Source organism: Dendropsophus ebraccatus, chromosome 9, assembly GCF_027789765.1.
Source record: "Dendropsophus ebraccatus isolate aDenEbr1 chromosome 9, aDenEbr1.pat, whole genome shotgun sequence".
Taxonomy (NCBI): Eukaryota; Metazoa; Chordata; class Amphibia; order Anura; family Hylidae; genus Dendropsophus; species Dendropsophus ebraccatus.
Genome location: NC_091462.1, coordinates 60,091,126 through 60,116,645, shown reverse-complemented (window position 1 = coordinate 60,116,645; position 25,520 = coordinate 60,091,126). Strand labels below are relative to the sequence as shown.

At 42.8% G+C, this 25,520-nt stretch overlaps 2 protein-coding genes across 4 annotated transcripts in view; one reads left to right on the top strand and one right to left on the bottom strand.

The window, feature by feature from the left end:
- C9H2orf80 (chromosome 9 C2orf80 homolog) overlaps positions 1 to 22,745 on the top strand; it is a 114,154-nt gene extending 91,409 nt beyond the window's left edge. For both annotated transcript variants that reach the window (XM_069983492.1, XM_069983493.1), the window contains 3 exons: positions 12,455 to 12,542; positions 16,832 to 16,911; positions 21,802 to 22,745. In XM_069983492.1, the coding sequence (XP_069839593.1) occupies positions 12,455 to 12,542; positions 16,832 to 16,911; positions 21,802 to 21,879 (246 nt within the window). In that variant the 3' untranslated portion in view covers positions 21,880 to 22,745. The remainder of the gene's footprint in view (positions 1 to 12,454; positions 12,543 to 16,831; positions 16,912 to 21,801) is intronic.
- Positions 1,061 to 5,512, bottom strand: LOC138801061 (gamma-crystallin-1-like). 2 transcript variants are annotated; one of them, XM_069983495.1, is made up of 3 exons: positions 5,504 to 5,512; positions 2,262 to 2,504; positions 1,061 to 1,336 (listed from the first exon to the last, which is right to left on the bottom strand). In XM_069983495.1, the coding sequence occupies exons 1-3, from the start codon at positions 5,510 to 5,512 to the stop codon at positions 1,061 to 1,063; spliced, it is 528 nt and encodes a 175-aa protein (XP_069839596.1). The 2 variants fall into 2 exon arrangements, with proteins under 2 accessions (XP_069839596.1, XP_069839595.1); XM_069983494.1 differs by lacking the exon at positions 5,504 to 5,512 and adding an exon at positions 2,704 to 2,712.
- Positions 22,746 to 25,520: the final 2,775 nt, after the last annotated feature.

Here is a 25,520-nt window from a genome sequence, read left to right as displayed (position 1 = left end):
AGTCGATTTTTGTTGCGAATTCGCAGCGAAATCCGCTGGGGATCTATTGCCTGTAGTTTCTATGAGAAGAAATACTCATGGTGGGATTAACATTTAAGGAGAGTGCCCTTTTAAGCTCCCGCCGGCCTGAGCATACTGTGCCTGCTCCATGCTCCTGCTTGTTTCAGGGGCTCCCTGCGTCTGGCCATCCCGCTCAGCCAATCAGTGCGCTGCGGTGGGGCAGCGCACTGATTGGCTGAGCGGGACGTCCAGCTGGGAACCCCCAAAGCAAGCCGTAGCATGGAGCAGGTACAGTATGCTCCGGTCGGCGGAGGGTTAACAGGGTGGTCTCCTTACATACTCGCTGCGGATCCGCCCTGTGTGTGTTTGTACCCTAAAGGGGTATTCTGCTCAAACATAACTTTTCATATGTTGCTGCCCAAGGTGAGACTAACAATTTATTCCATACTTGTTATCATTTATTCACTTTCCAGTTCTGAGCTACTGCTTTCTGCTGAAGACTAAAAAACTGCTTTTCTCTCCGTCTCCCTCTCCTCCCCCCCTCCCTGGTCTGAAGAACATGGGTTACATGTAGGTAGTGTGAGGGCTGCCTGTCATCTGTTGCTTGCTGTCTGAGAATCTGTACCAAGCTACTGCGTAGCCACAGTACGGATTTCAAGGAGAACGGAACAGAAATTGACAAGTAATACAGAGGCAGACACAGGGCTGAGGGGAAATTCAGCTACATGTATTAAAAAAACTTTATAAAATTAACTAAAACTAAATTGACAAAATATTTATAGTTATGCTTTAAAGGGGAACTATCTACAGGTTAGACAAATCTAATCTACTGGTATGTCCCTATTGCACAGGAGAAACCGAGGATGAAGGTATGTCTTTTACCTTCATCCTCTGCGCAGTTCCAGTAATGTCATGTGTTAATACCTGTATTAATGTAATATTACAAATTATTATTTTTTTTGCATTTTTTTTTAACAATAAAGCCAAAAATGTCAGACAAAATACATGTTGTTCAATGATGAGTTGTTTATTTAGGCCTTTTGAATTATTATTATACAGTTTAATAATTTTCCCTAACACGTCTGAAGGAGCCAACCCTGGGATTAGAAGATCCCCAGTCAGTGTATCTTCTGTACTCTCCAGGTCTCAGGTAATACTGACGTCCCCTGAAGTTGGGCTGCTCATAAAAGATCCAGTGGCCATCAAAGACATTGCAAGAGTAGATGTCATGATAATTAAAACGCTCATGAACTGAGGAGCAGTCATCTACAAACTCCATGCTTTCTCCTCTAAAGTCTTCTCTTTCATAGATCCTAATCCTGTTGGAACCACGTTGCTAGAACACGAAAGAACATGTTTGTTATTGTAAATGTCCTGCTAAAAAGCTTGTAATTATTGAGTTACTATTTGTTTTTGTTTTTTAATAAAGCTAAATATAATAAAATATCCTTAAAATAACAGAGCACAAAGTAAAGTTGCATGGCACAGTTTGTATGGTGCATATCCACTGATGCATTTGTCTCAAAAGATTAAATTAAAATAAGCAGCTAAATGACTGGGTCAAATAGAGTCAACAATTGATTGGCAAAACATTTTTTTTTTTTTTTAAATACAGCTATAGGAATGTGGGTAGGTTAAGTATGCACAAATATTTCTAGCACCTTGCTGTTAAAGGAATCTGAAGAAAATCATAATTTTCAAGGAGGCGGGGGGAGGGAGGAACATAATAAACAAGCACTACTTACCTCTCCCCATGTCTTTGCAGCACTACCTTACTGCTCCAGGACTCCTGCTGGGCTCCTGGATCTCCTGAAGGGACGTCACGACTCAGGGGAAGATACCTGACCCATTGATAGATTGCTTGCTCAGCCAGTCAGTGACTGGGGTGGGACACCACTCCAGCCACTGATTGGCTAAGCAAGCAATCTGTCAGCCGGGTCCGGTATTTTTCCCTGAGACGTGATGCCATCGCAGTTCGGGGAAAATGAGTTCCGGTGGGAGTCTCTGGGCCATTGACATGGTGCTGCAGAGGCACCGGGAGAGGTAAATAGTGCTTGTTTGTTATGTTACCCATGCACTTGCCTCCTGGAAAATTATGATTTCTGAGTTTTCCTTTAAATGACTCTATAAGCAATGAATTGACACATTCTTAAAAAAAAAGAACCTTGGATACATAATGTCAAGTTGCTAGTAAAGTGACTTGGGAATATTTGTATGTTTCCCTCAGTCCCTCAAAATAGATTTCACTAAAAGAGACATACCTGAGGAATGATACGGCAGGACCTGATAGAGTCATTGAAGCCCAGCCACTGCTGGAAGTCAGGATATTCTCCTCTCCTCAGGAAGTACTGATGTCCAGTGTAGTTGGGGTGCTCATACAGCATCCAGTTTCCATTCTCCACACGGATGGAGTTGCAGCGGTTGAAGAAGGAGTGGAGGTCAGAACAGTCAGAGCTGCACTCATAGGAGCGGCCCTGGAAGTTCCTGTCCTCGTAGAAGATAATCTGAAATTACATAACAATAGTAACAGTGAGGAAATGGCTTATTACAGATTATATAGATCATAATGGTGCAGAATGTTGTCTGTTCAAATCTTTTTTACCCATCATTTGTCTGTTTAAATCTTTTTTGCCATCAACGTCTTATGTATCTTTTTACAATAACATTGTTATCTAGGCAATGTGAGATAGAAACATACATTACCTTTCCCATGTTGATTGTTTAGCTGTCAGTGAACGCCTTGAGTTAACACTGTTTTGACAGGGTGGGTGGCATCCCTTATATACTCCTGTGTAGGATCAGGGGAGGGACCCAGCAAGCTAGTTGTGTAAATCATAAAGTAGTGTACTCAGCAAAAAAGACCTACACAATTCATTCACACAGGCTGTCACGCTTTATTGGAGAAATTTCTTTCTTTAGTTAACGCTTAGGCAAAATACGCTTTGTAGAGTTTCGAAAACAAAGGGGAGATGTCAGGCGTCATATATGGGGTCAGCAGATTTCATAGGTTATTATGTGACTTGCCAATGGTGACAGCTCAAGTGAGTTCTAGAATGCTGAGGCAATGGTGGAATTATAGGTATCACGCAGTAACACAGGAATTATAGTGAACAATAAAAGGCCTACATTAAAATAGTAAAATGTTATACCAATTACTTAAATGTATAGAATAAAGTTGTATTATAAAATATGTTTTTCACCTAAGTCACTTTACTTCTAGGTAGATATAATGAATGAAATTCAATATATTCCAAGTAAATTACTTCCAAAAATCAATTTAATGAGACAAATTCACGTCTAACATCTACAAAAAAATAAGCTCCATAAGAGTTACAGGGGTTTTCTTGTGATCAGTAATGACATTTTATTGTTAGAACACAGTTTTTCAGTTGTTTATTTTAATTGGATTATTAAAAAAATCTCTTAAAGCCCTTTTAATGGCGAGAAGCGTTGCTAGAAACATTCTTTTTGCCGATATTCGCTCCGTGTGAAAGTGCCAGCGGAAAATGTTTTTTGTGGAGTAAAATTTATTGCTATCGGCTGCACATCTCTCTGTGTAAACAGGGGTTGTGTGGTCGGAAGCAATATATTTAAATGGCTACAAACTCAAATGATACAGGGATTGTTTGTACAGTCTGGCTGCTCCATTACCTTCCCTGCATCCTTGCACTTCCCCATATCAGGCCGTGTAAAAGGACCTTAGAGACTAATGTTACTGTGTGCGAAAAATGTTATAGAGTATCTTATTTTACCTATGCCTATGGGAGATCTTACACCAGTTAGCAATCTCACTCTGTCAGACTTTCATCAATGACAATCAGTACCCTGCACTGGACTGATGAGGGTTAATAACCCTGAAACAGCTGTTTAGAGATGGGTTTACTTCCTTTAGCAGAAGATTTGAGTTGAGATGATAATCACTAGTCATGTTTCAGGGTAAATTTCTGGGATGGACATTCTATACTTTCTATGAGAGCTAATTTGGATACTTAAACATTGCTGCCGATGGGGGATTTATTATCCTCTGCACCAGTGCAGAAATACAATCATCAGAACAGCAAAAGCCCAGGGATACAGTCCTGCAACAGCTGGAGGGCCTGAGTTTCACATCCCTACTTTACAAGGTTCGTTGGATTGCTGGATCCTTCATGCAGCCAATTAAATTCATTGTTATCAGTCGCACATGTACGCTCTGTTTAGACGGATAACGATAATTAATATGGCCCCACAAAAGATTCAATCAGCTTATGAATTAGCCTTTACTTATTTGTCAACGAACTAATGTCTATTCAGCTGCAGAGTTGGCAGACGCTGCCTCACACTACACTTGCCAGAAGATAGACTGACCAGTAAGATCCAGCCTTCTGGGGACAGAGTGATGAACTTAGGTTTAACTGGAAAGATTCAAAAAACACTGGGGGTGCACATAGTGTCTTACTGCAAATCAGGAATTCAAATTAAAATAGTGGCTTTCAGAGCCGCTCACCTGGGGTGGTCATGCTACGAGCCCGACACCACTGATCGCATAATGAATATATTGCCTCTTGCAGCCAGTCCGCGGGGTCGGGGATCCCGATGGAGAATCAGAAAAAGGTTCTGCAGGCTGGAGGTACAGCCGAGCAAAAGGCCCGGGACATTGGTGGTGCTGACGGCATCCAAATTGTTTCACTCCTTGAATGATGGGAGTAGTAGTGGTGGATGTAAAATCAAAACTTTTATTGCAAGAATTATGCGTTTCAAGGCACAGTCTCCTCATCAGATTAGTATCATTAGTACTAATCTGATGAAGAGGTGAAACTCATCGGATGCCTTCAGCGCCACCAAAGTCCCGGACCTTTTGCTCGGCTGTACCTCCAGCCTGCAGAACCTTCTTCTTATGAACTTAGGTTTACCAGATTACCAAGCACCTCACACCTTTGGACTGGGTAAACACGCTGTGTCACAGAACGGCCAGTGGCCAGATGAACTTTATTTATGTTGAATTGGGATGCGGGCGCATTCGGGTGCGTCCGCACCCCAATCCACCATAACACACAATGGAGAGTGTGGCCAGAGATGCACTTTCTATTGTGTAAGCTGTCAGTGTTGTGTGGCCGCTATTCAATGAATAGCAGCCGCACAAAACTGACATGTCCGTTTTTTGTGCGGCCATTTGGAATCCTGACCGGAGTGTATACATAGAGTCCGGGACTCCATTGAAATAAATGCAATGTATATTATGAATTAATTATGGCTGTTGTTGCAGTTTGCAACAAAGGCCTATGATTAATTAAAAATATAGGTTGTGTGAACATAGTCTTGGCCTGTATTAGTAGTGTTTAGCAGTGTGACAAGCAAAATAACAGTGTATACAAGTTAACTCACGATACCTATACACAGTTGTCTTGTGGCTGAGGGAGATTTCTTAACCAAAAGACAACATTATACTATTGCATCTGGGATACAGATACTGAGATGTTGTACAAGTAGACACAGAATAAAAGGAAATAAGCTAACTCTGGACTCTTTCCATGCTAGGGAATTACCCCAGGGCATTTGGGCTTTATTTCCATATTATCAAAAAGGCTTATACCTCAGCACTGAAAAAGACTATAGAGATAAAAAAAGCATGCCCTAAGCTGCTTTTTACCCATGTTAAAGAGGATGTACCACCAGGTAATCCTCTTTAAGCTGAGCCCACGGATCAGATGGCGCCGTCACAGGGAAGCTGATGCTGCGGTCCGTTTTTTGGACCGCGGCCCGATACCCGTGCACGGCGCCATTCTATGCACCGGAACCGCCCAGTGCTCAAGCACTGGAGGTAGGCCAGCTCGCCCCCAGTGGGAGGGAATTCCCTCCCCTGTATGACGCTGCTCCCTGAGAATGAATGGAGCCGCGTCATAGAGGGGAGGGAATTCCCTCCCACTGGGGGCTGCCCGGCCTACCTCCAGTGCTTGAGCACCGTCCGGTTCCGGTGCATAGAACGGTGCCATGCACGGGAACTGGCTTCCCTGTGACGGCGCCTTTCGATCCATGGGTTCAGCTTACAGAGGATGTACCTGGTGGTACATCCTCTTTAAGCTGTTGACAAATCCACTTTGTATCAAATATTTTTGGTCTACATAACGTGTAATGTGTCTTATAAAGAATAAATGTTCCTCTTTTTTTCCCATAATGCAATTCCTGTGGTGCTTTCACCCCCTTCCCCCTAAATAGTGTGTTATACAACACACATTTTATGTGGGTTTCTTTTTTTTTTTCAATTGTATTTTTAGAAGAACCTGTAAATTGTGCTAAATATGGGGCTTGCAGAGGCCACAACCCCTCTATTTACAAGTGTCCACTGTCCTACTTCTTCCATAACTCTCTGGCAACATGGATGTTTGCAAAAAAATTTGTGAATTTTTGCCCCATCTGCCATTAATGAGATTTGATAAATTCCCCCCATGTGTGAAACCACCTTAAAGCTATTTCATTAGTGGATGCAAAATAGGCCGGAACATGTGTTGTCTGTGAATCAGAGAGCTGTGTTCAACCTTAGTTGTGCTCAACACAAAAAGAAAAGAAATCCAACTTGTACGTAGAAAGATATAATACATCAAGCGCTTCCTCCGAGAGGAAGTGCGTGATGTATTAGGCGTGAAACAGTCCGTTGCCTGTATTATCTGTCACTCTTCCATGACCTAAATTGGATTAAAAGACTTGTCGGTATACGGTGTAACTTATCCTGGCAGGATGCGTGGCGTACTCCCGTGTCCGGCGCTGAACGGCTCCTTTAGGAGCTTCACAATGAAAGATGGGAGTCGTAGTCTTCTGTTTCTCCAACTGGATGTGGAAAGGTGTGATGGCACAGCTTTCAGACACCCAGACACAAATACCGACTGGTGAGTGCCACATTTTTTTTTTTCTACGTACACTATGTAAAAGTGACAGACGTCTTTCTAGATGGCCATCATTTTAGCGACAAAAGACAGACGCCTGTAGATAATAACGGCTACAAATAACATTCATGATCAGCGTTAAAATGATGGCCGTCCAGAAAGATGGCCATCATTTTCTCATTGTGGGGAACACATACTTCATCCGCTGCAAATTTTATTCTGTGGGTTTCAGCTTTTTATTTATATTCTTTATATCCACAACATGCAAACAGCAGCTTGAAATCTAATGCATTTAACTCCTGGTTGTTAGAGAAGTTGAATGCCACACTAGGGCTGCCAGGAAAACATGATTACCAGTTATAACGAGTGTTCTGTTTTGGAAAAGGTTGCGGAACATGAACAGTTCTGCAAGTCCACCAAATACTGTATTATTACTATATAATATATACTATTACATATATATTACTATAGGTAACTACTTTGCCATTTTTGGGTACAATTACATGTGACAAAGTATAAGTCCATGAACAAGATTGCTCATCTATTAATTTCTGCTGTGGTTCAGTACAATAGATAAGACACTGTCATACCCAGACCTTTTTGGGGATCTATAGCAGAGGTACTGCAAGGCTTGGTAACTCACTGATCCTGTTGGTGCTCAGCAAGTGTCGAGATATATAAAGGCAAAATTCCATAAGTAAATTCAACATGCAAGAAAGGAAAACTTGCTTTAGTCCCACATCTTGGCTGCGGATACAAAATGCAGGTGAGAGCCATTTCCCACTACTTCATGCGCTTCCTTAAGGCCTTATGTCATCCCTCTGTTCCGTTTCCATTAACATAAATCACATATTACCCACAAGCACAACAGTATCGCATGCACAGGTAAGTATGCAAAAAAAGAGAAATGTATTTACAAAATGTGACAATTTACACTGGTACACAATTTTACCAATACAATTACAATAAAACATTACAATTAAAACCATGTGACAATCAGAATGTGAGTGACATCTGTCCGGTCATTGAGGCCCATCGTTTTTAGCCTCCAACTTAAAGGGAACCTGTCACCAAAACAATGCTATGTAATCTATCGTCATCATGTTATGGAATGTAAAGAACTGAGCAGATTGATATATATCTTTGTGGGAAAAGTTTCAGTATAACTTGTTACATGTTGATAGAAATCCCTGCTCATTCTGTGATAAGGAGTCCAGTGGGCAGTGTCTATGGACTGGACTCTTTAACATGGAAAGATCAGAGATTTCAACCAATAAATTACAAGTTATACTGAATCTTTTCCCTTAAAGATATATATCAATCTGCTTAGCTCCTTCTGCTCTATAACATGATGGGAATAGCTTAGGTAGCATTTTCATGGTGACAGGTTCCCTTTAATGATCAATTAAATTTTTGTCATGCCCGTACCTGTCTTGCGCTCGGTATGGCCGAGACAGCGCCGGTAGTCAGGTTTATTTGTGTTTGTATCTTGTTTTTGCATTGGTGTGAACACTGTCCTACAATTTCTATTTCCTTACCACATTCTATTCCCTGCAAACTTCCTTCCGGTCACTTCACTGTTAACCTTGTTTTACTTTGGTGATTTCTGTGACTGGCAGGTTACCCAGTTATCCGCAGCCACCTAGGGTTGATCTTGGCAAGTAGGGAGGGGCAGTGGGTGGGGACAAGTGCAGGGTTGCCTTCCCCTTTCCTTCCCTGACCGAGTGTACCACCAGTCATAACAATTTCTTTCCGTAACAGGATTCTTTGGTGATCACCACCTGAAGATGGATGAGAAACATGTAAAAAGCCTTCAAAATGCTATTTTGTCAGCAGTTTGCATATGGTTGTGGGCAACCTTTTCCACTATTCACCAACATGCTCACAAAATCTTTTGTACAAAGGGCGTATTGTTTTACTGCTATAGTAAGAACTGCACCTACATAAAACCACATAAACTACCTTAGCAGTTCTACATGTTATGTACTGACTTTCTAATAGAATACTCCTTATCGTATTGGCCGAGTAGTCACAAACAACTGAATCAACTGCATGATCCACTTCTGAAATTACCTTGTGGATTATTATTATTATTATTTTTTTTTTTGAATAGTGGAAAAGGTTGTCTAAGATGAATAAGTCATATGCAATAGAATCTTATTATGAAAGAAATGTAATTGATCATAAGGTCTGAGGCACTAGGACCTATGTGCCTCAATGACTGGACAGACATGAATGCACTCACATTCTGATTGTTGTACCATGACCTTTTTCACATGGTTTTAATTGTAATTTAGTATTGTCACATTTTGCAAAATACACTTTTCTGCATTTTTACCTGTGTATGCACTAGTGCGTTGTTGTCCTTATGGGTAATGTGTGATGTACATAAAAGCAAATGGAACAGAGGGATGACATAAGGCCATAAGGAAGCAAACTGAGTAGTGCAAAACGGCTGTTGTCTGAATTCTGCGTCCTCAGCCATGATGTGGCTGTTAACACATTGGTGAGTGCCGCAAATCTATCTTTCTTGCATGTAGATTTTTTTTGCTGTGGATTTGTGTGCAGAATATGAACTGCAACATAAATTCACATTCACTTGGAAATGTGTTTGAATATACAAATATGCAGTGTATTCAGACTGTGTGTTAGTGAAATTGGGCTAAAAACACTTGGGGAATCATTTATTATTGCTGTGCCTGTCGAATACTTGCAAATAGTTGCAACTTTTTGTGCAAAGTTCGCTCTGAGCAAAAATCTGTGATTATTCTTAATTATTGAACAGGCACAGACACGATTTTTGCGCCCATATCCAGCTGGATTGATTTACAAAGAGCATTTTTTAAATTAATCGACAGCCGCAGCCCCGTTTGCCTAAAGAGTGGGCAGGGGGATTGAGGGAAATACCATGTGTGAACATAGCCTAAGGGTATGTTCACACTGAGTAAAATAGGCGGAATTCCACCTGCCTCAGTATGTCATAGGATCTCCATGGGAGAGTGTGTGCTCCTCCGCTGCTCTCCTCTCAAAGAACAAACCAAAAAGAAGGTGGGATGATACCACCAAAAAACAAATGCAGGACCAAATGTAAGGAAATATATAATTTATCTTTGAGGGTGATGAAGCTAATACGCGAAACGCGCGTCGGGTGAGTGGTATGGTGGCCATTGCACTAAGGGCAACTTTTATGGGTAGTATTTATGGTTATGGACATTGGTTTTGTATTTGTATTTGTTTTACATATCACTTCATATAATACTACTTAGCTATATGCCCAATGCCCAGTGCTCTGTGTATGTAGATTAATAACACCATTTACTGTATACATTTTTTGTATTGTGGATATTTATTGTGTTTGTATATCTACTACCACAAATTCCTGGGGATCTGTTCATGTATTAGCTCCTATACTGTTTTTAAAGTATTTTGTATATTATTTTTCTACATATATGTGAATAAAAGATAAATTATATATTTCCTTACATTTGGTCCTGCATTTGTTTTTTGGTGGTATCATCCCACCTTCTTTTTGGTTTGATATATAGGGTTTGCAAGAGGACCTGTTTACACATTTGGATCACATATAGGTATACATCTCCTCTCAAAGAAGTAACATATCACTTCTTAGCGCGGAGAGCCGCGGCAGCAGAGGAGCGCGAGCTCTCCGATAGATGGGCTATGACACACGGAGGCAGGTGGAATTCCACCTATTTTACTCACGGTGAACATACCCTTATGGTGCATTTACACAGAGAGATTTATCTGACAGATTTTTTAAACCTAAACCAGAAACAGACTATAAACAGGGAACCGGTCATAAAGGAAAGACTGAAACCCCTCCTCTTTTTAAATCCATTCCTGACTTTGGCTTCAAAGATCTGTCAGATAAAACTTTTTGTGTAAATGCACCATTATGCTGGGTTTACACGGAACGATTATCGTGTGAATTTGCACGATAACGATCAAATTCGAACGATAATCGTACGCGTAAACGCAGTGAACGATCGAACGACGAGCGAGAAATCGTTCATTTTGATCTTTTAAAAAAAAAGATCACTGATCGTTCCGTGTAAACAGTCGTCGCGCGATAGTCCGGCCCCCCGCTCATCCGCAGCCCCCTGCGCCGGCTCGATCGCCACCCCCGCCGCTCTGATCACCACCCCTGCCGCCGCTCCGAATGCCGCCCCTGCTCCGATCGCCCCCCCCCCGCCGCCGCCGCTCCGATCGCCCCCGCCGCTCCGATCGCCCCCGCCGCGACCATACTTTACCTGCTCCGCGTAGCAGGTCTTCCACATCCCCGGCTCCCCTCTTCAGTGCACTGATTGGCTAAAGAGGGGAGCCGGGAATTTCAAATGGCTCCTCTTCAGCCAATCAGTGCTGCCTTGCGATTGGAGCGGCGGCGGGGGGGGAGATTCGAGCGGGGGTGGCGATCGGAGCGGGGGCGGCGATCAGAGCGGCGGTGGGGCTATCGGAGCGGCGATGGCGGTGGGGGCGGGTGGCGATCAGGGTGGGGGCGGGTGGCAATCGGAGCGGTGGCTGCAGGGGGGGGCCATCGGAGCGGCGCAGGGGGCTGCGGCTGACCGTGGGGCCGTGCTGCGGATGAGCGGGGGGCCGGGCTGTGAGCGGGGGGGGCGAGCTGCGGGCGCGCAATCGCAAAACGATCGCAAAAGATTTTTGCATACGATATATCGTACCGTCTAAAATCGTTAATCGTACGATCGGGCCAAAAATCGCATAGTGTAAACTTAGCATTAGAGTATACAATTAATGGCCCAGACGGAAGTATTCAGTCTCTGGCGCACACCATTTTATCTTTTCAAATAAACAGGCCTGCAGATTATTTCTACAATGTTTCTTTTTTCTACAGATAAGTGTGTGCTATAAGGGTATGTTAGGGACTCATGGCGCATTTTTTATGCTTTATTTATATTGATTTACACAGCATAAATATGCAGCATACAATCTACAGTGTAAACAGTAAAAATGAAAATACCTCTAGGGTGCCTTCACAGATGCACTGCCTTCACAGATTCGCAGCGGAATGCACTGCGAATCCAGTGTTAGTGCATCCCTATGAGATCACATACTCGCAGGGGGAATTACATCCCACTGCGTGTATGTAAGTTAACCTCCCGGCAGCTGGAGCATACATCACCTCCTCTCCGCTCCGGCTTGCTTCGGGGGTTCTCAGCAGGACATCCTGCTCAGCCAATCAGTGGCTGTGGCAGGGCAGTACACTGATTTGCTGAGTGGGACCAGCAGGCGCCGGGAACCCCAGAAGCAAGTCAGAGCAGTGAGGAGGCGAAGGGGGTTAACCTACGTACATACAGCGGGATGTCAGTCCCGCTGTGAGTATGTATTCTTATAGGGATGCACTGACACTGGATCCGCAGTCGATTTCGCTGCAAATCCGCCGCGTGAAATCTGCTGTGGAAACGGTTTCTGTGAAGGCTCCCTTAATCAGATTTGTAATGTAGGAAAGTGCTATTAATATAACTTCATGAAATTTTTTCACATTCTGAAACTTTCAGAATTTGGATTGTTTTTGTATTGTGTTTAACATTTTTTCTCATTTGTCATCAACATTTTTGCAGGGACACTTGACTCAGCCCTTCAACCTTTCACTACATCCATTTGCAATGCTTACCGCTCCTCAGGCAGCAAAGCATGCTTTACATCACTGTAAGTACATGTAACTGTTACAGATGGCATGTGAGATCTTAGGAGAGGAAAAGCATGTTTCATGTACAATATTTATGTATTCAGAGCATAAAAATATTGAAAAGAGTAACACCTTTATTCACTAAAAACCTTCATGCTGAGCACTTGAAGGATACCTAATAATTTGAGAAACTTCTGATGCCTTCATTATGATATGCCAGACATTTTGATCGGTGGGGTTGAGTTGCTGAGTAGCGATGAATGAACATCCCAAATCCTAAACACAAACATGAAAAAAAAAATTATTGTGATTGGTTCGTGTTTGCCGAACATTCACAAACAAATAACAAACATACAGTAGAAGCGTACATTTCGGTCTACACACATGTGAACAGATTATCGGGTGCAAAGTGTAAATTACGTAGTTGTGTATGTTTGCAAGTTTGAATATGTTCAAAAATGATCGTTATAACCTTTCTGATCATCGAACAAATTGTTTGTGATAAGCGAACACGAACACAGCGTCATGTTTGTACAAACATACTGTACGAAGATTTAAGAACATGTTCGAGCATCACTAATGCTAAAACCCTGACCAGTCGCTAAATGGAGCTGGCAAAAGTGCTCAGCAGAGCGTGTTTCTGCCTGACACTGTATGGCTCTGCTTGGAGAATGGTGCGATCATTGTAAGGATTTATAAAATGGCTATAGAAAGTCTATAGAAAGTCGATTAAGGAGAAGGCATGGAATAGGTTTTAAATTATAGTTACTGCTTGAAGCCGGCTTCACACTACATGAAACACTGGCCGCTCTGTGACCCGGCCGAGTCACAGAACAGCCGTTGTTAGTAAAGATAATCCTGGCCGGTAGTAATCTTCATTTCTGTTGAATTCAGATGCAGGTGCACATCCCAATTCACCATTACACACAATGGAGAGTGCGGCCCGGAGCTGCACTCTCCATTGTGTGAACTGACATGTCTGTGCGGCCGCTATTTAATAAATAGGGGCCACACAAATCTGACATGTCAGTTTTTCTTATGGCCGGTTTGAATCCCGGCTGGAGCAGATACTATGGGAGACATTTACTAAGTCTGGCGTTTTTTTTTACGCCTGGTTTACAAATGTCTCTGCAGCTGCGGAGCTCTGAAGATTTATGTAGAGGCGCACTGCCGCTACATAAATCCCATGTACACGGAGCCCGTCCATGCGAACAAAGTGAAACCTAGTTTTCACTATCATTTTTATGCCTAGAAAATAATAAATGTGGAGCATGCAGAGGCCGCATCCCATCTGCGTGCTGCCGCACCCCATCTGTGTGATGCCGCACCCCCTGGAACGCCCCCTCCCCACCCCTCTGGCACAAGTGGCTCAGAAAGGCCACTTGTGATTAAATTATTTGTAAAACAAGCGATTGCGATTAAATTTATGTGCAAGTAGGCTCTCTGCACCAGAAAATGCCCTGTACACCACTTGATACATGTCTCCCTATGTGTATCAACCGGCTGGGATTCCATTCTTTCAAATACAACGTATGTGTTGCATAAATTATGGCTGTGAATCATAAAAAATGGCCAAATTGCAACAACGACCGTGATTTATCAAAAACATACGTTGTGTGAACATGGCCTAAAACTGATAGTCTGCAGCTTGTTCAGTTAGTTCTTATACATACAGTAGGAGACAGTTAGGAGATACCTAGCAGAGGGGCATGTCTTGAGCTTTATTGCTCCTCTGCATAAAAAAGTCAGTGGTTCACAAGAGGTAACCCCCCCCCCCCTTTCTAAACCTTTTCTAATCAATAACTTATATTTTAATCACTTGATTCACATTGCACAGATTTTTATCATATGAATTAAAGTTACATTTTATAGTATGTAAAGCCACTGGGTACTCACCTACACACTTCTGCCCACTTATTTTATTGATTTATTGGGGCTCAAAAACCCGGACCCCCGCCAGTCAGAATTTCTGACATATCACTATGAGAAGTCAGAAAACCAATCACACTATCCCACCTGACCCCCCTACACACACTATCCCACCTGACCCCCCTACACACACTATCCCACCTGACCCCCCTACACACACTATCCCACCTGACCCCCCTGCACACACTATCCCACCTGACCCCCCTGCACACACTATCCCACCTGACCTCCCCCCCCACACACACACTACCCCACTTGGCCACCATTCCAACAGACACACTACCCCAGCAGCCCGGCCCTAGAAACGGCCCTGGGTCACGTCTGTGCACAAGCCGCTCCACAGTATCAGGAGATAGAGATATACTACAGGGTGGCAGATGTAGCAGAGCTCAACTCCCTGAGACCTGCAGTCCCATGGAACACCACATATAACACAGTGATATCTCTGAGTACAGATAATGTAGATGTCACATGCAGTCCTATGTAACACCACAGATAACACAGTGATATCTCTGAGTACAGATAATGTAGTAGTCACCTGCAGTCCTATGTAACACCACAGATAACACAGTGATATCTCTGAGTACAGATAATGTAGTAGCTGTCACCTGCAGTCCTATGTAACAGCACAGATAACACACTGATATCTGAGTACAGATAATGTAGTAGATGTCCCTGCAGTCCCATGTAACACCACAGATAACACAGTGATATCTCTGAGTACAGATAATGTAGTAGATGTCCCCGCAGTCCTATGTAACACCACAGATAAGACAGTGATATCTCCGAGTACAGATAATGTAGTATATGTGACCTGCAGTCCTATGTAACACCACAGATAAGACAGTGATAACTCTCTGAGTACAGATAATGTAGTAGCTTTCACCTGCAGTCCTATGTAACACCACAGATGACACAGTGATATCTCTGAGTACAGATAATGTAATAGATGTGGCCTGCAGTCCTATGTAACACCACAGTGATATTTCTGAGTACAGATAATGTAGTAGTCACCTGCAGTCCTATGTAACAGCACAGATAACGCAGTAATATCTCTGAGTACAGATAATGTAGTATATGGCACCTGTAGTCCTATGTAACAGCACAGATAACACAGTGATAACTCTGAGTACAGATAATGTAATAGATGTGGCCTGCAGTCCTATGTAACACCACAGATAACACAGTAATATCTCTCTGGGTATTGTATAGAATATGGGGACAGGAGCACAGTATTGGGGACACCCTGCATTACCCCCATAGTAAGAGACCTGCACTGCCCCAACACAAGAAAACAAAACAAAAACAAACCAATATACTCACCTAATCCTGGCCCTGGTCTTCCTCTCTTCTCTCTCACCTGTCAGCTGCCGCACGGATCCTCTAGCAGGCCCGATGACGTCATCACTGGCCTGCTGGAGGATCTGTCTCACAGAGATGCAGTGAGATCCGCAAAAGGGGGAGAGGGGGTCGGCGCTGGCAGCTTGCAGGAGATCATCAGTGAGGTCCGGAGGGGGAGGGGGCGTCGGCAGCTTGCAGGAGATCAGTGAGGTCTGGAGGGGAGGCGGAGGGGGCGCCAATTACTTGGTTAGGGCAGGAGCTGGGCGGTGTCGGGGGCCGCTGGGCGCCCCATTAGCTGTCAGCGTCCCGTGCGGTGGCCCGGCCCGCCCGGTCCTAGAAACGGCCCTGATGTCACCATCCCTGACCAGCCCCCACAGCCTACATACCCATCTTCCTGACATGTACCTATATATATCTATATATATATACCAGTGACATGATCTGCTGGACCAGTCCCAGCACAAGTGATCTCCTAGCCCAAAGCCAAATCTGTAGGTCCATATCATTGATGTTACAGCCAGTTACAGAATGAAAACTTCGATAAACTTATAGAGATAAATAATATAATAACCTATAAATAATAAATATATATTTTTTTTTATTGTCTTTAATCTCAAAGGATCAATGCCTTGCCTGATTTACAACTTACATAAAGTGCTACAAAGATTTTTATGAAAGATATTAGATGTTTGCTAACAAGGTATACGTGCCCCCATAGCACCCCTACCGGGTCTCTCTGACAGCCGCTGGCTGTCATTTTCATCCGGAATCCAGGTATTCCACCCCAGGTACTGATTGGCTGAGCCGGCAATACATGACATGACTCTGGAGAAGCTGCAGAAGGCCCAGCGGCTGTCAGCAAGACCCAGGAGCAGCACTACGGGGCACGAGGATAGGTAAGTATACTTTGTGTATTATGTTCCCAGACCCCTTTGCCTTCCTTTCATTTTTTAGTTTAACAGGCCTTCTCCTTTAATGATTTTCATAATCTTACAGTGATCTACAATAGTGTAAAACTAGTTCCAAAATTCTATTTCAGGTGCTAGACTGTTGAATTCTTCTGGCAAAAATGAAACCATGTCATCCCAGGACCAGGAATTGGACACAGATGAGCATGTGGTAAGTCAAAGGTCCTAGATGAGAGTCGTAAGATTTATGAACAGTTGTTTTCTGCATGAAATGTATCCACATAAGTATTAAAAATTAGACACCTAAACTGTAAACTGTGTTCCACAAGTTGTCAAATACTGTGAAGTACATATATAAGGCTCTTTAACCTGCTCTTCCTTGGGTTGGGAAACCACATTAGTTATTATATTGAGAATTTTAGATGCATAAAGTGCACTGAAATTCAGTAAAAATATACAGGTACAATGTAAATAGAATGGGAATTAAAAACTTTGATCGCACATTATAGACATATAGGGGGAGATTTATCAAACTGGTGTAAAGTAGAACTGGCTCAGTTGCCCCTAGCAACCAATCATATTCCAGTTTATGAAATTATGTTCATGTAATTTATTTCTTGCCATTATTTATAGACTTTAATGTAGTTTTACATTTAAAATAACAGCTGATGTTTGATACTCAAAACATATGTTGTTTTGAGTGCCAAATAACAGTCGTTGTTTACAGGGGCGGTCTTGGCATTTCTGGGGCCCCAAGCGAAGTTATGTCTGGGGCCCCCCCCTTGACACGCGTTCCAAAACAATAGACCGCTGTGTGTTGCCCCCAGTAGTATATACCCCTTGTGTCCTGCCCCCAATAGTATATACCCCTTGTTTGCTTCCCCCAGTAGTATATAGACCCCTGTGTGTTCCCCCAGTTATATATAGCCCCCCCCGTGTGCTCCCCCAGAAGTATATAGACCTCCTGTGTGCTGCCCCAGTTGTATATAGACCCCCTGTGTGCTCCCCCACTAGTATATAGACTCCATGTGTGCTCCCTCAGGGGTATTTAGCCCCCCTGTGTGCTCCCCTACTTGGATACAGACCTCCTGTCTGCTCCCCCACTTGGATATAGACCCCTGTGTGCTCCTCCAGTAGTATATAAACCCCCTGTGTGGTTCCCCCAGTAGTATATAGACCCCCTGTGTGCCCCACCAGTATTAAATAGACCCCTTGAGTGCTGCCCCAGTAGTATACAGACCCCTGTGTGCTCCCCCAGTTATATATAGACCACCTGTGTGCCTCACAAGTAGTATATAGACCCCCTGTATGTTCCCCCAGTAGTATATAGACCCCCTGTGTGCCCCACCAGTAGTATATAGACCCCTGTGTGCTCCCCCAGTAGTATATAGCCCCCCTGTGTGCTCCCCACTTGGATATAGACCTGCTGTGTGCTCTCCAAGTTGTATATAGACCCCATTCTGCTGCCCCAAGTTGTATATAGACCCCCTGTGTGCTGCCCCCAATAGTATGTAGACCTTTGTGAAGGCCCAGTAGTCTATAGCCCCCCTGTGTGCTCCCCCTGTTATATAGCCCCCCTGTGTGCTCCCCCCATTTATATAGACCCCTGTGTGCTCCCCCTCCCATATAGTATATAACACAATAAAACAAACACTTATACTCACCTGGGTCCGGGTGTCTCCTCTTCTCTTCACTCTTGTGGCCGCAGGAAGGGTTCTCCCTGCGATCACAAGAGACCGCACTCCCCTTGTCCTGGTGCCGATGCTCCAGTGATGTCACTGGAGTGCCGACACCACAAGGACAAAGCTGCCACTTGTGACCGCAGGGAAAACCCTTCCTGCAGCCACAAGAGTGACAGGAAGGGAGCCAATGTCTCCCGCCCTGTCAGTGCTGCTGCATGTAACTATGAGCGCTCATTACGAGTGCTCATAGTTACAGTTCAGATGGCAGCAGAGAACGGGGCAGTGGCCCTGTCCAGCGGTCTTGAGCACAAGAGCGGGGTGTGGGGGCCCCCCTGGATGTTGGGGGCCCCAAGCGATCGCTTGGTGTGCTTGGTGCCAAAGACCGCCACTGGTTGTTTATACATAGTAGGAACATACAGTAGCCTTAAAGTGATATTGTCACCCCCCTTCCTCTATGTGCAGTTCTCTGCACCACCCACAAGCTTAGATGCTGCTCACTCAATAATTACCTGTATATACCTCATCTGTATCTTTTTCTGCTCTAAAATCGCTTCATTTTATCAGTGGAAAGGGGAAGTCCAGGCAAAATAATTTTAAGATTTGTTATTGCCCAAGAAAAGGTATGAAAATTACTAATAGACACTTATTATGGGAAATGCACCTATAGTGCATTTTCTCTGCACTTACTACAGCATGGTGTGTTCAGGTCTCTGTAAAGTTGGTGATGTAACGTCACATAAACTGCTGACTCCTGCTGCTCCAGTCTGTCCCACCGCTGCAGCAGGAGTTGGCAGTTGATGTGACGGGACATCACCAACTTTACAGCGACCTGAACACACCATGCTATAGTTAGTGCAGGGGATATGCACTGTAGGTGCATTTCCCATAATAAGTGTTTACTAGTAATTTTCATAACTTTTCTTGGGTAATAACATATCTTAAAATTATTTTGCCCGGACTTCCCCTTTAAGTATATGCCCATGTTATGGTCATAGTTTGACCGAATGGGTTAAACTGCCAGGATTTTAAGGTTTCAATGGTCATGGCAGTTAGTGTGGGAACCTGGCTGTCATACTGACAGCTGAGTTCCTACAATACTGGTGTGGGAGCCCCACACCACTGTGAAAGGGCCAGGCACCATGGCTGCCATCCTGCTACTCACTGCTGCAGTTGTATAGTGTTTTCTGTGGTGGGCAGCCTACCCACTCGCCACCGCCACCCTGTTTACCACTGCGGTGTAGGTTCTTTTGGTATGGAGGCCAGCATCCTTCCTGCATCCTGCCACCATGCCTACTTGCATGGATCAGCATGTTTCCTTCTTCCATACTGCAGGCCCTGTTCTGGCACGCACACCCTTTCCTGTATTTAAAGGCACAGTGCCCTAATTATTTTCCACTCCTTCCTGTGTCTTGTAGCTATTTTAGGAGGCTTCCAGACCAATTACCTTTTCTGAGCAATAAGGTCCTGCTAAGGTGTGTTCTGCATTTGCGCTATTATAGCATAACAGTGCCTTTTGTAACCATATTACCCTGCCTGGTGTTCCTGAACTCTCAGTCCTGGTTCCTATGTTCCCGCTGTGGTCTTACCGCATCCCAGTGTTCCTGCTGTCTGTAGGCAACCCAGGTGGTTACCATCCTTGCCGTTCGGTCTTCCCAGACCAGCTGTCATGTGTTCCATTTATCTCAAGAGGTAGCGACCTTGAGTATCTTGTAAAGAACCGTGGATATTGCTTAGACAATGCCCTTAGGGATACAAGGGCACATGGCACAGTGGGCTCACATCTGCTGATCTTGACAACCATCCTATTCTGATTGCGCCGTAAAAAGGATTATTAGTTGTAATAAGGATCTTAGTGATGGCCATAAAAGAGGTGTATTGACAGTCACTAAAGGGATAAATTCACATGTTGTATGCCATCAGGTTTCAGTCTTTGCGTTGTAATATCCGCAGCATGCCTAGAACCTGATGTAGATTTTTTTTACACTGTTATGAGATTAGTAAACCTACATGAATTTATATTGTACTTTAAAATTGTTGCAATGTAATTGATACAGATTCTGCAATGAAAATTCAGCAACAAAAACCTGATGTGTAAACCTATACTTGTTCAGTGCATAGTAAAAGTATTCACTGAACAAGAAGAATAAAAAAATAAAACAGGGGCGCTCGCATGTGCGGTTAGATCCTTTAAAAATGTATTAAGAATCAAAACAGCTCTGTATTGCCCACCTGGATCAGTCGTGTTGTTTGACCCAACTCAAAATACAGGGTGAAAGTAAATAGGGAGCTTCCGCCACCTTCCAGAACACCCTCCCGGGGCCAGTAAGTAGATCAACAAAATAAAGTATACAAATGTATGGCTTCCAAAGGCGCTCGTACCCTTCAGGGTCCAAGAAAAGCTGAGTCCAACAGAAAGTGAAAAGCAACTCTTTTATTGGTAAAACGGCCAACGTGTTTCATGGGATCTGATGAAGAGGGCACCAATAAGTCTCTTGAAATGTGTTGTCCATTGTACCAATAAAAGAGTTGCTGTTCACTTTCTGTTGCACTCAGCTTTTTTGGATGTCTAGGGCACGAGCGCCTTTGGAAGCCATCCATTTGCCTACTTCCATCCTGCTGAACAAGAAAAAAGTGTGGCACTCCAAATATATAAAAAAGTAATCTTTATTCCAAATGGTAGCAATAATCAGAAAAACACACGCATGCCCCTAAACCTATGTATTAAAAACTCCAAACCAATAAATATGGCCCCAAAGACCTGCAACCAGGCAGATATGCCTGAAAACCCCTTGACATGAGGTAGAAATTGGTGGCTCACTTTTGTCCGCAATGCACAATTATTTTCCAAAACATGGTGATATTTGTTTCCAATTTTTGAGCACATACTGAAGTCACTTTCTTTTTCTTTTTTTTTATTGTTCATGTTCATTATGTGTACTGTTATTCTGCGCACTGACTTTAGCACTTTGTTGTACTACCACCAGTTACTTTATTTACTTATTTTGCTGAGTTAGCCATCAATTTCTACCTCATGGGGGGTAGATATATCTGCATGGCCATATTTATTGGTGTGGACCCCATGTATGGGAATTTTTTCATGTTTTTAATAATTGGGCTAAGGTATGTGTATTTTTTCTAATTATTGCTATATTTGGAATAAAGATTACTTCTTGATATATTTACAGTACCATTATGATTTATTATAAACATTTTCTTCTTCTTGGTTAGTACATATTGTTTTGGTATGTCAAGTACCCTGTATTGGGTGGTGAATATACCCTATTTTCTTTTTGCCTATAGTAAAATTATGTCTCGATCAAAGCCTTTGTTACACAACTTTTGATGCATATGATTTATCTAATCCAGTGTAAACAGTTTTTCTGAATCTTGGTAAATTATTGATTTTTGTTTTATTATAGGGACAAGAAAGAGAAGAAACGTCAACTGAACTTGATTCTGAAGAAGATAGTGTTAAAACTTATGATACAAACCCATAAACTTCTGTAATTACTTCCTATATATTCTCGGGGGGAGAATTATTAAGACTGACGTACAGGTGTGGATTTGTGTCATGATTTATGTAAATCATGTTAAATCAAGCGTGGAAGGAGCCTCCTCCCCACCCTGCCACGCCCTCTGCCCACCCATCAGATGAGCGGGGCTTACGGCTGGCATATGGCACGGAAAAGGGTAAAATCTGCACCTTTTCTGTGGCATACACCAGGGGCACTAATTGATAAACCTCCCTCACAGTCTGCACATTGTAACATGGAATTCATAAAGATCATCAGGCTCACAATGGGTCTGTTCGACCTTAATATATGGTTGGAAGAACCACTTGGAGCATTGGGTATAGGGCGAGTGTGCCTTATAATATGAGGACGCGCGCACTTGTATACATGTGAATAGTTGAGCGGACTTGATGGTAATGAATGCTTCCGATGGGTGGTAGGCAGACCTTTAGTACCGCTTTAATTAACTTGTACGAATGGTCTGGTTCTTTTTGAGTACTATTTCAGATAGAGACAATGGAGTGAATAATAGATGAAAAGTGGTAAATCTTGGCCAAAGAATGAGACTGGGGCTGGTGGTCTGTCACCCGGTGGGCGGGCTGGAGGGTATGGAATCATAGGCAATTAGGCTTAGGGGGAGTGGTAGTAGGGGGACAGGTTGCAGTTGTTAGTGGCGAGATGTCTTGCGGTTGGCGTCAGGGAGATTGGGCCTCTGCATATTTAATTATGGAAATCATGTCTGAAACTATAAATGTAATGACTGCTGATGTCTTTCTCAATAGTGGGGATTATATGCTTTACCTCTCTTTTTCCTGTTTATAAGTCTTTGGTTTGTTTTAATAAAAGCAAAAATAAAGTGTTAAAAAAAAGATCTTCAAGCTACTAAATACAAGGGTTTCTGGTTTTCTCATATGTTTACATTTCCCATACTTATTAGTTACTATATGTCATGCAGGAAATGTTGTTATAGTTTCAGTCAGTAGTGACTAAATCCCATACCGCAAAAGGACCTTGCTGGGGGCGGGCACACAGCTCCCAGGCAAGCCCCACCCTGGCCAGATTTCATTGGCTGCTCCACTCCAGGCTTCCTAGCAGTCAAAATCAGACACCTCATCCTAATAGGGTAATACAAGCCCCAGCCTTCGTTATCTGGGTGAAGCTAAGTTTACGAGCCTTCCCAGTTACCTGCACTGCGAGATAGGATCCGTAGACCCTCTGGTAGCTTTGTCCTATCCAGGATAGTTCCTCTTGTGTATCGGGATACTGCCCTGCATCTTTTAGACTGGTTCACGACGTGGGCTAGGATGTTCCCAGATTCTTCTCCCTCTGTAGTGTCTAGCACTGCATATTAGATATAGTAGGAATACTAAAAAAGCAGAGTGTCTTTATTTGAGTCTGCATACACACGTGTCTTAGATTCAACTCACTAATCACACTATCTTGTCCCGGACAAGGGTCCTGGGAGAGCCAGGCCCTGGCTTGGCTACAACAGGGACGTCTGCTCTGTGTGTCCTTCTCCCACGAGAATCCGGGCAAGAACTGACCCTACACCTCCTCCCACCAAGTAACCTACTACAGGGGCTAAGTAAGGTACCCTGTGAGGGGTGGAAAGGAATGTGTGCAAGAGAAAAAAGAAGATTGATAGGCTAGAAGTAAAGAGCATCTCCTTTAGGTCAGCAAAAACACATGATACACTTAAAATAGTAACCCTTGATTACTTCAGCTGTGCAATACATAAGAGCATACATATAAAATACTGACACCTAGTGTTGAAACTATAGAATACTACCTTCATCACCACTTAACCTGGAGTGAGGACTTTACGACTTTACTCAACAGTGGGACACTACATATGTCTGTTAGGTCTGTGCTATGTCTTTGTGATAGATTGTGGTTCTGAAGGTCTAACCATATTCCCCCTTGACTGTGAGCAAAATCAATATAGAAAGGAAGTTCACTTAGAGGGGCTAGTGTGTGAGTATAGATGATAAATGATAGATTTGCTAGGCCAGGAAAAAAGGAATTGTGCGTTTGGTGTCAGATACTTTTTTTTATTATAGAGTGTTACATTCAATATTTCAGATTTAAAAAAAAATGTATTTTAAAATTAGAAACTTCTCCAAACCTATCAAGATATCTAGGATGTGGGGCAGTGCTGTTTTGGGGTTAGAAATGATGAGCAAAAGGTCATCTGCAAAGGCTGCTGTTTTATGGGTGAAGTTCCCAAGTCTAATCCCCTGGACAGTTTGTGATTATCTAAATGTTTGTATAAGGGATTCCATGACTAGAATAAAAAGTGCAATTTTTTCTTGTGTATTTCTACACATGTACCTTTACACCCTTAGCGTGTTCCTTGTATTGTCAGTTTTTATAAAAGTTGAAAAATGAATAAAATTGAGACTAATAAAAAAAAAAAAGTAGAGGAGAGGGGGCATGCCTGCCTGGTACCATTTGTAACCAGGAATGTGGGGGATAAAGTTCTATTGAGGTAAACCTAGTTAGAGAGAGAGAGCGAGCGAGAGGACAATGCACTACTGAGAATGCAGTGCAGCTTTGTCACCCCCTGCTACTCGCTGTACACAGCTAACTACCTTTATAAATGAGGAGGGCCACCATGTGAACAGGGACTTTCTGACTGAAGGGACAGATTACACTAATAAAATACAGAGAAAAGTTTAATAAAATATTTGTAAATTAAAATAGTGACAGTTACACTTTAAAATGTTTAAAAGTTTTTTGAAAGAATTCATCATCAGGGTGTTTTTTTGCGTGTCTGTTGCTGCAGGGTGAGTAATAAACTGGTGGAAAGTGTGGTATAATTCATAAAAAATAAAGTCATGGATAAAAGTGTGTGTGTATTAAACATAGTCGATAGAAACGCAGGCTAAATTATATGGAGTATATATTTTTTCATCTCATTTGTATGTAAGAAAGAATTTTGAGATGACTGAATCTCCCAAAACTGATTTGCTTAATTTTGGCTGTTAGGTTTAGTTTGAATTCAATAGTCAATTCTAATTTGAAATTGTCTGAAAGGAACAGGGACTCCTGTCATAGCCAGTACAGTACACTGAACGGATGTACACATTTACAAGCCTTAGCAAATGTATTAGTGAGTATAATGTATTTGCCATTTAGTGAAAAGGAGCAGGGACTCCTGCCTTTGATAAGATACATACTTTCTACAATCTCAAAAAGTTTAAGATTTGGACTGATCTATGCTATTGTCAGATCTAGTATTGGTAAAATTCTAACTACTTTATCCATCACTGGCTCAATGGAGAACTAGGAACTTGAGAAACTTTTTGGTGCAAAGTTTTCATGTACTTAAAACCCCAAATATTTTAAGTTTAAGGACTTAAAATTAAAATGTGGAAGATTACATGGCAAATACAGTGGTCAACTCAACTTACAATCGCCTCAGGATACAATATTTTCAACATAGAATGGTAGCACCTCCCTACAGTACAGTGTGATACTACATGTCCTGTACTGCTCTTTACCTGTACCAGGATAAGTTGCTCCGATGGGCATCAGGTGAGGACAGCTTCAGTTTATTTTTCTGGGACCCTGAAACCGCTCAAGTCTTCTACATAGAAAGTAACTTACAGTTTCCTGTAGCTCTT